The sequence below is a fragment of the Notolepis coatsorum genome (genome assembly GCF_963971535.1).
Source record: "Notolepis coatsorum genome assembly, chromosome: 5".
In the NCBI taxonomy this organism is placed as follows: Eukaryota; Metazoa; Chordata; class Actinopteri; order Aulopiformes; family Paralepididae; genus Notolepis; species Notolepis coatsorum.
Window position 1 is genome coordinate 8,563,168 of NC_140169.1, and position 13,816 is coordinate 8,576,983.

The 13,816-nt window shown below is 45.5% G+C and overlaps 1 protein-coding gene across 1 annotated transcript in view; it reads right to left on the reverse strand.

The window, feature by feature from the left end:
* The window catches only part of LOC311229257 (kalirin-like), a gene marked incomplete at its 5' end in the record, with an annotated part of 611,135 nt that overhangs the window by 543,833 nt on the left and 53,486 nt on the right, over positions 1-13,816 (reverse strand). The window contains 1 exon segment of the mRNA XM_084315324.1: positions 13,762-13,816. This exon segment is cut by the window's right edge and continues 77 nt beyond it. Coding sequence (XP_084171450.1) covers positions 13,762-13,816 — 55 coding nt within the window.

The window sequence follows — 13,816 nt, forward strand, 5'->3', positions numbered from 1 at the left end:
GGTTCTATGAGTAAGAACCTCTACTGGTTATATCAGTAGGAACCTGAAGGAGTTAACTGGTTTTCATATGGTTATAACATACTTAGGTAAACACCTTTTAATTGTGTTTAGTCTTTCGGACAAAATTTGTATTAGAGAGACTTTTCACTCCATTTCTGTAGTAGCAGGGCCCGTGAGGAGGAGAGGTATATGGGTCAAAAGCGGTTGCCAGGGACGGGGAGTCTAAACAAAGATAGTTGTCGCCATGGCAATGCAGATAACGAGACAGAGTTAGACTTAAGCTGTTGGGATTTTCCGAGAGAGTTGCTCAAGGTCGGCATTCTCGGAGACGGGAGGGAGAGAGAGAGAGAGGGAGAGGGAGAGAGAGAGAGAGAGAGAGTAGTCTAGGTAATGAAAGCGAGATAACGAATCTGTCAGCAGACTGGTAGATGCTCTAGCTAGGCAGAAGAGCGAGACGGACCCCAAGCTGAGGGGGGGAAGGTAAGACCACAAGTTAGAGAGCTAGTGTGCTAACAGACAGGCCGCAGAACCACCGAGCGGGTACCGAGAGAGATAGAATCTATTCATCTAGTTTCTTATACCTCTAAAGACTTTCAATTTGTTCATTCTGTACGAGAACATTGGTTTAAACTTTAGGCAAATAAACGTCCTTCTTCTGATCATGAGACGACGACTCCAGTACATTTTTGTCCGGATGCATTAACGGGGACAGTGTTACAGCCATGTAAGTGCGTAGGGAGGACAGAATTCCACCGAACGATTGCCTCACCAACAACAAATAAACACAACGCAGAGACTTCACGGAACGGCAGGTGGGGCTTGATAACAATCAACGAGAAGGCTATAAACACGATATCTAACAAACCTCTACTGGGGTTATATCAGTAAGAACCTCTACTGGGGTTATATCAGTAAGAACCTCTACTGTGGTTATATCAGTAAGAACCTCTACTGTGGTTATATCAGTAGGAAGGTAATGTTTTCTTTGTCTGATTCATTGTTAACCTCTTAAGCCCGATCGGTCCGGCACCGCTACAAGATTTATTTCACGTCATAAATAGATCAATACAGTCCGTATTAAGTAATGTTGCGTTTCTTTTTCAAATGTAGCCAAGAGTAAAGACCCTAACCCTATCCAAACAGCAGTCAAAGTGTATATTTTCAGCACTACATTTGTTTACCAATGATTGTGACCTCTTAATTAACATCAGATGACATCACGTCATAAATCTATCTCTACAGAGTGTAATAATCAAACTAGCGTTTTATTTTCGAGTTAACACCCTAACCATGTCACAAAAGCAGTCATAGTGTATATTTTCAGCAATACGTTTGTTTACCAATAGAGTGTTATTAACACTTTGGTTGCCTTGGGTTAAATTAATGATATACCATAGATTGCCAGCGCTATTTGTCTATGGAGAAAGTCCCCTTCTTTGCAGGGCTATAACTTTTTAAATTCTATTGCTACATTGCCATTATTAGGGCCCATTCAAAGTCCTATATGTATTGTTCATTGTGTAGCAACGTTAAACTTTTTCATTCACATATTCATAGTAAAGTATGGTCTAATGTATAAGTATGTTTTCATCTCTTTCTGCAACTTTCTCCAGAACGTGATATATAGCCCCAAATGCATTATATTGATGATGAAATACAGTTTGATGGCAATCAGCGCGATATAAAAAATTCCAACTAGACGTACTTCTAGAAGTTACTACACGTCATCTGATGTTGACCGGATGGGCGAGGGGGCGTTTATAATTCCGTGGGCAGCGTTATACCAATCATCTAATGTGGGTCAAATGTTGATAAAAGCAGTTAGTATCGAAGACGGTAACGTTACACGCTGAAACTCACCCCAGTCTCTGCGCGCCGTTGGGCGATCATCGTCGAGTAGAAATTTTATCATTATGGGATATATTATTACCCGGTCCATCTCCAGCTTGTATAATGGTATATACGTCCAAATCATGTTGTTTATCGAGTTATTGGCAATCGATCGCTATGTAGAGTGACGAGCTAGAATGCCGGAACCTATCCCGAGTGGCCGGAAGCAATACGGACATCTAGCACAACCTCCACTGTGCTTCCTGTTAAGCGGTTGCGCGATCGGCCACCAGATGGTGCTCCTGAACCGCCAGAGAGCTCAGTGGGTCCTGCTGGTGGTTCTCAGGCCAGCGGAGGGACATTATGGATCAGATCGCAGATTTTTGAAATATTGATACAAAGACGACGTACAGCGTCCCCCGGCAACTTTAGCATCGCCAGCAAAGACGTTGTAAATCGTTTTTAGGCAGTCAAAGTGTTAATGAAATATCACTTCAGGAATTGTGTTCATAGACTAGCGTATTTTGACCGGAAATAAACGAGAGTGGCCATTTTGCTGTAGTCATATGAGAAGAGGGCATCCAGAGCTCTCAATGAGCGTTGACTTTTGGAAAAACTACATCTCCTAGCGATTTCCAGCTTCCTGCAAGCAAATTACTTCCTGATTATTATTTTTTATTTCTCTTATTTCCCGGGATTATATACCACAAAACTAAACATTATTGGCGTAGATTGGAGCACAGTTAGTTTGTCTACCTTCTGTGAACATTTAGCATCCATCTGTGTTGAAATCCGATTCAAAATGGCGGACCTGTCGCAAGAATAAAAAGCTGACAATCCTGATTCAACTCTGCCATTGGAAAGAGATTTGGCCCAATCCATAGATGTATGACTTGGCCATAATAAGGTAATTTATAGGCTAAACTAACAATAATCACTATGCAACAACCATCAAATGCACACAGCACACACACCCACACGCACACACTCACTCAAACAAACAACACACTGCAGCACCCACTCTCCACACTTTAGATCACACAAACACACTTACACTTTATATTTATTGATAAAGGATTTGCACTACAACTCGTACACCTACTGTGAATTGTACCTAAACTGCACCTCGTCCATTTATGCCTTGCACTATATAGCATTGTATATTAGTACACTGCACAGTATTGTATATTGTATGGTAACTACGTCTACGAACATTGTACATATGTCTAAACTGAACACTGTGACCTCTTTTTTTACTTCTAATTTTTACTATGTTTTTATTTCATACTTATCTTGTCATGCACAGTCTCTGGAGCGCAACAGTAAGAAGCATTTTGTACAAAAGTATTCTGTACTTCTGTATGACAACTATTAAAGAAACTTGAAACTTGAAACTTGAAGGCCTGATATTCTATATTCATATTTCCGATTGCATGTGTCCGGATGGCAAAATTCTGTACCGTATCTACGAAACCCCCTGTAAATCATCTGACCTTTATTAATTTACTTAGATTTGAGTACACTTGATCTTAAGAAGGTGCTGAATGAGCCCAGTGGCCATTTTTCACATCTGGTCAATGTTAGCATGGTGTTATTCACAGTCAAATAATGTGACCGGGACCAGCGATTGATGCCACATATCTCCATTTTCATTTTCTCGATTTTTACAGATTGTGAAAGTACAGAATGTAAGCTTTCAAATGATGTGTCATATGTTGAAATCTGAGAATGTTTGAAGAAGATGTGCTAATTTCAATATTTCAAACAGTATTTTTTTCTAGATAAATAAAGCTGAGAAAAATGCTCTCAAAGGCAGGCCAGATTTGTAACACTTCTGCCAGCTTTGGCTGGGCGTGAACAATACAACCAGCCCAGTCACTCCCCTCACATTAGCAAATACTGTAGCATTAACATAAGTATGTCACTAAGTGCTGTCACGGTAAATGCTGTCATGACTGTGAAAATAGCTGTTATACAAGCTTAAAATAAAATAGAATTATAATAATAATAATATAATAATTGATTAATTTAATTTCTACAGAAAGTGTCTGTGCCATTATGCAGGGTCCTTGTGTTTGTGTGTGTGTGTGTTCAAGACTATGGCCTCTGAGAATGTTAAAACTGACTTGTCAGTAGATCCATAGGATGAATAAGTATAAATATATTGCACTTAGTGGACAGAGGTAGGAGCTGGAAAACATAACGGTTCCATAGCCGAAAGTGCAATGCTTATTTCCGAATTTTCTTTACAAGCTTATTTAGCTAGTAACATTAATTTTACTAGAAAAAAAATTATAATAATAATTTATATTCTCCTTTGGTTCATTACAATTTACTCAAGCATAGTAACAGACACAATATTACCGACACTAGGAATACATTCGCTGAGGTCCCTAGAAACCAAGAACATGCAGATGTGCCTTGTAGAAGTCCATTTGCTTGGGTATTATGTACTTTCAGGTGAATTTTCTTAAAATATGGCCAGGGCTTTAGAGGTTAAATATGGAGAGAGAGTCCACACACACACACACACACACACACACACACACACACACACACACACACACACACACACACACACACACACACACACACACTGAAATGAATCCAGCGCCTGTGCGTGTGTGACCATGTTTAGTAAACATGTCTAGTTTTAGCTGCTTTGAAGAAAGAATTGTTATTCCTCACTGATTACAACACAAACACACACACACACACACACACACACACACAGTGGTAGTCACACATGTACAAACACACGTACTGTATAAACACTATAAACACAAGCTTGAAGAGTTAAAAATAACTATTCAGTGGAAATGTTTCATTCACAGCTCCAGCGGTAAAAAAACACCAGTCTCTGAGGGCCGATTGCTGACGCTCAATGTACCTCTCTCTCACTTAATAATAATACTAATAATAATAATAATAATAATAATGTGAGGTTCGCCTCTTCCCTGGACCTTTAATTCCCTGTCTCCTCACCTCTCCAGCCCCCACCCTCGCGTTCATTTACTCCCGTCTGCTCTTCAGCAGCCCACACCCTTGGACTACCTGTCATTATGTGTTTTGATTGGTCCGTGCCGAACACACACTTCTAGTTCAAGTATCAATTACCATCACGCACCTGAGGAGTGTTCTAATTAGCGCCCCAGTGGGCTTTAAATACCTCGCTCTTCCCCCCAGTCCTGGTCGGGTCGTTCCGTATCATATCTCAATCTGTAAGGTCCTACGGGAGGTTCCCTATCTGTCTGAATGCTGTTCCATCTCCGGCGTTAGACGAGGTGCAAGCCTTCGCCACCTGTCGCCGTTTGCCTGGAGTGGGACACAGTACTGCGCTCTCTAATACTCTACGGGAGGTATTCCAGTGTTCCACTCCAGACTCCGCGCCAGACGCGCTCTTCACTCCAGACTCCGCGCCAAACGCGCTCTTCACTCCAGACTCCGCGCCAGACGCGCTCACCACGCAGACCCCGCGCCAGATGCGCTTTCCGAACCGGCGCGTTCTCCAAGCAGACGCGCACCACTCAGACCTCCGCGCTAGATGCGCTTTCCGAACCGGCGCGTTCTCCAAGCAGACGCGCACCACTCAGACCTCCGCGCCAGATGCGCTCTCCGAACCGGCGCGTTCTCCAAGCAGACGCGCACCACTCAGACCTCCGCGCCAGATGCGCTCTCCGAACCGGCGCGTTCTCCAAGCAGACGCGCACCACTCAGACCTCCGCGCCAGATGCGCTCTCCGAACCGGCGCGTTCTCCAAGCAGACGCGCACCACTCAGACCCCGCGCCAGATGCGCTCTCCGAACCGGCGCGTTCTCCAAGCAGACGCGCACCACTCAGACCTCCGCGCCAGATGCGCTCTCCGAGCCGGCGCGCTCTCCTCCAGACGTCTAGCCTGCGCGCTCCTACTCCATCCCTGTAAGCAGCTCTGACCCTCACCCTGTTCCAAGGCCCGAACCCTGTTTTCTCTGTCCCTGTCCCCAGCCCGCCTCCGCGGGCCTTTGTCCCTGTTTCCCCTTCCTAGTCCTCCCTGTCCAGTCCTCCTAGTCCTCCCTGTCCAGTCCTTCTAGTCCTCCTAGTCCTCCCTGTCCAGTCCTTCTAGTCATCCTAGTCCTCCCTGTCCAGTCCTCCTAGTCCTCCTAGTCCTCCCTGTCCAGTCCTCCTAGTCATCCTAGTCCTCCCTGTCCAGTCCTCCTAGTCATCCTAGTCCTCCCTGTCCAGTCCTCCTAGTCCTCCTAGTCATCCATGTCCAGTCCTCCTAGTCCTCCCTGTTCCTGCCGTGTCCCTTGCCCTGGCCCTGTCCTTTAGCCTTTCCCTTAGCCTTCCCCTTAGCCAGCTCGCCTCTTAAAGGCACATAGCCCTTTTCCCTAGTTCTTGTTTTCCAGTGTTTAATGTTCCCCCTTAAAGGCACATTGCCCTTTTCCCTAGTTCTTGTTTTCCAGTGTTTAATGTTCCCCCTTAAAGGCACAGTGCCTATTTTCCCAAGTTCCTGTTTTCCTGTATTTTGTGTTCTCCCTTAAAGGGACAGTGCCGCTTTTCTGTTGTTTTCAATAAATGCCCAGTTCTTGGCTTACTCTCATACCTGTCTTGTGTTGTGCGATTGGGGTCGGTTACAAACCATAACAGTACGACCCGACCAGTCGACGACCCCAGCCAGCACAGACAGTGTATGTTGAGTTTGCCTTTTTTTTTGTTTTCTCTAGTTCCCCTGTTAGCTCCCCTGTTAGCCTTTGTTAGTTCCCCTGTTGGCTCCCCTGTTAGCTTCCCTGTTAGCCCTGTTAGCTTCCCTGTTAGCCATGTTAGCTCCCCTGTTGGCTTCTTTGTTGACTCCCCTGTTTGCCTGTTGACTCCCCTGTAGCTTCCTTGTTAGCCTCGTTAGCTCCCCGGCAGCTTGCCAGGCCTCTACTACCGGCATGGCCCCAGTCTGCTAGCTTAGCCCCGGCTGCTAGCACAGCCTCTATGTTAATGCAGCCTTGCAGCTAGCATAGGCCCTGTAGCTAGCCATGCCCAGGCAGCTAACCCGTTCCCTCTGCATGGCCTCCACTTTTTTGTGTAGTTTTCCCACTGCTAGGACTGCCCTTTCAGCTAGCAAGGTCAGTTTCCCACTGCTAGGACTGCCCCTTCAGCTAGCAAGGTCAGTTTTCCCCACTGCTAGGACTGCCCCTTCAGCTAGCAAGGTCAGTTTCCCCACTGCTAGGACTGCCCTTTCAGCTAGCAAGGTCAGTTTCCCCACTGCTAGGACTGCCCCTTCAGCTAGCAAGGTCAGTTTTCTCCCACTGCTAGGACTGCCCCTTCAGCTAGCAAGGTCAGTTTCCCCACTGCTAGGACTGCCCTTTCAGCTAGCAAGGTCAGTTTCCCCACTGCTAGGACTGCCCCTTCAGCTAGCAAGGTCAGTTTTCTCCCACTGCTAGGACTGCCCTTTCAGCTAGCAAGGTCAGTTTCCCCACTGCTAGGACTGCCCCTTCAGCTAGCAAGGTCAGTTTTTTCCCCACTGCTAGGACTGCCCCTTCAGCTAGCAAGGTCAGTTTTCTCCCACTGCTAGGACTGCCCCTTCAGCTAGCAAGGTCAGTTTTCCCCACTGCTAGGACTGCCCTTTCAGCTAGCAAGGTCAGTTTCCCCACTGCTAGGACTGCCCCTTCAGCTAGCAAGGTCAGTTTTCTCCCACTGCTAGGACTGCCCCTTCAGCTAGCAAGGTCAGTTTCCCCACTGCTAGGACTGCCCCTTCAGCTAGCAAGGTCAGTTTTCTCCCACTGCTAGGACTGCCCCTTCAGCTAGCAAGGTCAGTTTTCTCCCACTGCTAGGACTGCCCCTTCAGCTAGCAAGGTCAGTTTTCTCCCACTGCTAGGACTGCCCCTTCAGCTAGCAAGGTCAGTTTTCCCCACTGCTAGGACTGCCCTTTCAGCTAGCAAGGTCAGTTTCCCCACTGCTAGGACTGCCCCTTCAGCTAGCAAGGTCAGTTTTCTCCCACTGCTAGGACTGCCCCTTCAGCTAGCAAGGTCAGTTTCCCCACTGCTAGGACTGCCCCTTCAGCTAGCAAGGTCAGTTTTCTCCCACTGCTAGGACTGCCCCTTCAGCTAGCAAGGTCAGTTTTCTCCCACTGCTAGGACTGCCCCTTCAGCTAGCAAGGTCAGTTTTCTCCCACTGCTAGGACTGCCCCTTCAGCTAGCAAGGTCAGTTTCCCCACAGCTAGGACTGTCCTTCCAGCTAGCTTGTTCTCTCATGCTGGTCCAGCCCTGTCTGCTAGCCTAGCTCCGGCAGCCAGCGCAGCCTCTATGTTAATGTAGCATTACAGCTAGCATAGGCCCTGTAGCTATCAGTGCCCTGGCTGTTACCCCTCAGCTCATCTAGTTACCCCTCAGCTCCTCTAGTTACCCCTCAGCTCCTCTAGTTACCCCTCAGCTCCTCTAGTTACCCCTCAGCTCCTCTAGTTACCCCTCGGCTCCTCTAGTTACCCCTCAGCTACCCTGTCCCTCTGCTAGCCCCACTTTTGGTGTAGCTTCCCCGCTAGCATGGCCCAATTTTTTGTTTGTTGCCGCCTTGTTTATGTCCCCTGCCCCTCTGTCTGTGTTTTTGGGTCGCCCGGTGGCTACCGTGGAGGGGGGAGTACTGTGAGGTTCGCCTCTTCCCTGGACCTTTAATTCCCTGTCTCCTCACCTCTCCAGCCCCCACCCTCGTGTTCATTTACTCCCGTCTGCTCTTCAGCAGCCCACACCCTTGGACTACCTGTCATTATGTGTTTTGATTGGTCCGTGCCGAACACACACTTCTAGTTCAAGTATCAATTACCATCACGCACCTGAGGTGTGTTCTAATTAGCGCCCCAGTGGGCTTTAAATACCTCGCTCTTCCCCCCAGTCCTGGTCGGGTCGTTCCGTATCATATCTCAATCTGTAAGCTCCTACGGGAGGTTCCCTATCTGTCTGAATGCTGTTCCATCTCCGGCGTTAGACGAGGTGCAAGCCTTCGCCACCTGTCGCCGTTTGCCTGTAGTGGGACACAGTACTGCGCTCTCTAATACTCTACGGGAGGTATTCCAGTGTTCCACTCCAGACTCCGCGCCAGACGCGCTCTTCACTCCAGACTCCGCGCCAGACGCGCTCTTCACTCCAGACTCCGCGCCAGACGCGCTCACCACGCAGACCCCGCGCCAGATGCGCTTTCCGAACCGGCGCGTTCTCCAAGCAGACGCGCACCACTCAGACCTCCGCGCTAGATGCGCTTTCCGAACCGGCGCGTTCTCCAAGCAGACGCGCACCACTCAGACCTCCGCGCCAGATGCGCTCTCCGAACCGGCGCGTTCTCCAAGCAGACGCGCACCACTCAGACCTCCGCGCCAGATGCGCTCTCCGAACCGGCGCGTTCTCCAAGCAGACGCGCACCACTCAGACCTCCGCGCCAGATGCGCTCTCCGAACCGGCGCGTTCTCCAAGCAGACGCGCACCACTCAGACCCCGCGCCAGATGCGCTCTCCGAACCGGCGCGTTCTCCAAGCAGACGCGCACCACTCAGACCTCCGCGCCAGATGCGCTCTCCGAGCCGGCGCGCTCTCCTCCAGACGTCTAGCCTGCGCGCTCCTACTCCATCCCTGTAAGCAGCTCTGACCCTCGCCCTGTTCCAAGGCCCGAACCCTGTTTTCTCTGTCCCTGTCCCCAGCCCGCCTCCACGGGCCTTTGTCCCTGTTTCCCCTTCCTAGTCCTCCCTGTCCAGTCCTCCTAGTCCTCCCTGTCCAGTCCTTCTAGTCCTCCTAGTCCTCCCTGTCCAGTCCTTCTAGTCCTCCTAGTCCTCCCTGTCCAGTCCTCCTAGTCCTCCTAGTCCTCCCTGTCCAGTCCTCCTAGTCCTCCCTGTCCAGTCCTCCTAGTCATCCTAGTCCTCCCTGTCCAGTCCTCCTAGTCCTCCTAGTCATCCCTGTCCAGTCCTCCTAGTCCTCCCTGTTCCTGCCTTGTCCCTTGCCCTGGCCCTGTCCTTTAGCCTTTCCCTTAGCCTTCCCCTTAGCCAGCTCGCCTCTTAAAGGCACATAGCCCTTTTCCCTAGTTCTTGTTTTCCAGTGTTTAATGTTCCCCCTTAAAGGCACATTGCCCTTTTCCCTAGTTCTTGTTTTCCAGTGTTTAATGTTCCCCCTTAAAGGCACAGTGCCTATTTTCCCAAGTTCCTGTTTTCCTGTATTTTGTGTTCTCCCTTAAAGGGACAGTGCTGCTTTTCTGTTGTTTTCAATAAATGCCCAGTTCTTGGCTTACTCTCATACCTGTCTTGTGTTGTGCGATTGGGGTCGGTTACAAACCATAACAAATAATAATAATAATAATAATAATAATAATAATAATAATAATAATAATAATAATAATAATAATAATAATAATAATTATTATTATTATTATTATTATTATTTATTTATTTTGTATGGCGCTTTTCAATAACCCAAAGTCGCTGACAATAGGCAAAAAACAAAGAAACAAAGAACCACAGGGAACAATATGAATACAAGAGAACATAAAACCACAAGTAATAGACAACAAATACAGGAGTCAGTGGGGGAGACAGTCGGGAAGTAAGTAAGGGAAACCGAGGGGGGTGGGGTGGGGGGGGGGGGGGGCAGGAGAGGAGAGAAAGTAGGGCAAGGGAAAGGGGGTGGTAGGTTGGAGGAGGGTGGTTTTGGGTAAGGAAGGTTGAATGCTAGGGAGAACAGGTCGGTTTTGAGTCGGGATTTGAAGGTGGAGAGTTTTTAATTTTATTTATTTATTTTACACAAAAAATATAGATCGGAATGTGATATATATCATAATATCACAGTACTATGTTGTGTTTACAATCATTCGAACGGCACATGGGAACACAGACACAACAACACAGATTAGTGAGATGAGGAGGGGTCACCGTCAATATCAGGAAATTAATCAAATCAATCATGCAAAAAAGAGAGTTGACTGACTCACACTCACCCATCTTATGTCATAAATACAACGTTTCTGAATGGACTTTTGGATTAAACAAAGTGCATGCAGTGATGCTGAAGTTTCCCGTTAAGATAGCAGGAGGAGCCGTCGGCCAACAAAGATGTTGTTTCAACAAATGGATTCACAAAATGGATTACCATCCAAACGTTATTGAAGCCTCCAGTGACCAGTAAGTAGGTATATATATCTATTAGGGCTGTCAGTTTATCGCGTTAATTAGATTAATTAATTACACAGCAAATTATTGCGTTATGAAAATTAACTCAAAATGTATAAAATAAAATTGATTTTTTTTTTTATTTAAATATTTTTTAATCTCATTCATTTCATAAGAACGTAGAATACACATTTACAGACTTTTTTTTAATAAGGTCCATTTGCATGTTCTTGGTATCTGATTCTAGGATCTCAGGGAATGTATTCCCAATGTCAGAAATACTGTGTCTGTTACTAGGCTTGAGTAAATTGTAATGAACCAAATGAGAATATCAATTAAATTAGTTTTATCTTTGACTGTGAATAACACCATGCTAAAATTGACCAGACCTGAAAAATCTAAGCAAATGAATAAATGGAAGATGATTAAACAGAAGGTTTTGTAGATACAGTAGTGAATTCTGCCATCCGGATACATGCCATTTGAAATATGATTATAGAATATCAGGCCTAAAATGTGATTAAAATGTGATTAATTAGATTAATTAATTACAAATCCTGACATTTTTTATCGCCTGACGGCACTAATATCTATGGATACTACTACTGTAGTATTATTTGGTAACCATAGATCCACATCCTGCCTGAAACTTGTGTTCAAATAGAAAAGGAAAAGGATGTATGTTACCTTGGGTTAAGGAACTCAGTAACTAATCATTATCATGTGTTTAGTCTTGTAGAAACAGTCAAAGTGTAACAGTTGGAGATCAAATATACTGGTAAAAACTAGAGTGACTTAGTTCATAGATTGTGTGGGTTTACCGAGACCTTGTGCTCACAACAAGAGGTGGATTTGCATACAAAGTGTTGGCAACAGCTGCAGACAATAGAGAGTCACATATCTGTGGTATCTGTTAAACTGGCCCTGTGAGCACGACATGTTGGAACAGCTGCAGAGGAGGGACTAGGATTCACTATTTCAGTAACTCAAGTACACTTTCAAATGTCTGTTTCTATACTTAAATTAGTTTACAATGAACTGCAAATGTTCCTGTTATGTTGTGGTAATAATCCTGAATCTAATGATATGAAATATGCAATGTTTATGATTAAGAATCACAGAGTTTGAAATTAAGCTGAACTACATTGGAAAATACTCAAAGTGAACTGTATAAAATAGATATTGATTTAAGTTAAAAGAATATGATTAGGAAACTATATAAGTGGAATTAATGATAAAAGACTGTGATTCTGGTCATGTATAAAGCTGTTTTGAGTTTAAAATGGTAGCTATGTGGTCATCTGGTTATCCCCGATTCAAAAATATACATCTTGAATTGTAAAACAAAACTATAAAGTAAATTTAGACAGTAAAGCTATTCTTTGATTGGAAACAAAGGAGAACAGCTATTGGGCTCCAAAGGACCGCCCTTATTTCAAATTCAAACTTAGAGAGCCCGTGATTGGAGGAAAACATCTTCTTCACGTCACTCCTGTGACATCACGCAGACACTCCAGGCTCATTGATAAAAAGGGGGGTGCTGTGACTGTGAGGACACACAAAAACGGAACAGACACAGGAACACACCCACCTTCACACAGAGGACGGCGCGAGCAGAGGAGAACACGGAGACGGAGAAGAAGCTTTTGGAACGAGAACAGAATCTTTTGTTGTCAGCAGAGAACAAAGACTCATCAACAACTACCATTCTTTAATACTTTCTTAGTCTAATATTGAGGGCAAGCGGCATAGTGCTTTCGGTACCTTAATATTATAGCACATCTCAGTTGATTGAAACAGATCAGTTTTGTATAACTTTGTGGATTTTAATAAAACCACTACTTTTGAAATAACTACCGTCTCCTCTTTCATTCTCCTGCATAGCTGCCGTCGAACAAGGCCACTAATCTGGTCTTTTGAAAGTACAAGGGAATTAGGACGGACAATTCACAACGCAGAGTGCTGGTTCTGATCTCATCAGAACAGAACATAGAACCCTTATGTACTACTCTTAACACTTTCAATGCCAATGACGAGATAACTCGTTTGTTCATGCCGACCGTTCATTGCCAACGACGAGAGATCTCGCTTTTTTTTATTTATTAGTGATTTGAATTCATATTTCATCAATCTAGACTCACGTTAGTGCTGCAAACTCTCTCTGAGCTCCATTGGGAAAATACCGCCCCCTATCGTCTCTCCCTGTGGTACTGCACCCCTTTGGAATGGATTGAATGAAACACATGGGGGGAAAAAAATCCTGCTTCCTCATTTTACTTCTCGGGGCGATTATCACAGAATCTTTATATTTTCCTGAAACTTTTAAAAAAAACTAGCGTTTTTCAAAAAGCTATAAAAAGGATATGAACGGATTAAAAAACAATCCGTTTCGACAATGTTGACTGCAAACAAGTCATTGATAAGCGACGGCCAGATTAGACACATAGCCATAATTTAAGACATAGTTTATGCGTTTGCAAATATGAGAGCTCTGTCATTGAAGTGGGTGGTGGCATTCAAGGGGGGTAAGGCGCAGCACATGGCTGGCACTGAAAGTGTTGATAACCGCAGCAATATGCGCATATGCGCTACGTTATATGCGTAAATGTGCGCTATGTGCGCTATGTGCCTAAAGTCAAGTACTGTACTGTAACAGAAAAAATATTTAGGAGCAAAATATTTTGCATGATTAAAAACAATGGTTCAAACGTCCGTTCGAAAAACCCTGGCGAATGTTCGAATCCCAAAAATAGGCTTCGGGGAAACAGCTCTAGTGTGTGTGTGTGTGTGTGTGTGTGTGTGTGTGTGTGTGTGTGTGTGTACCTGCTGTACATCCTGCTGGAACACACAGAGCTGGAGTCTCTGATGGAGTCTGACT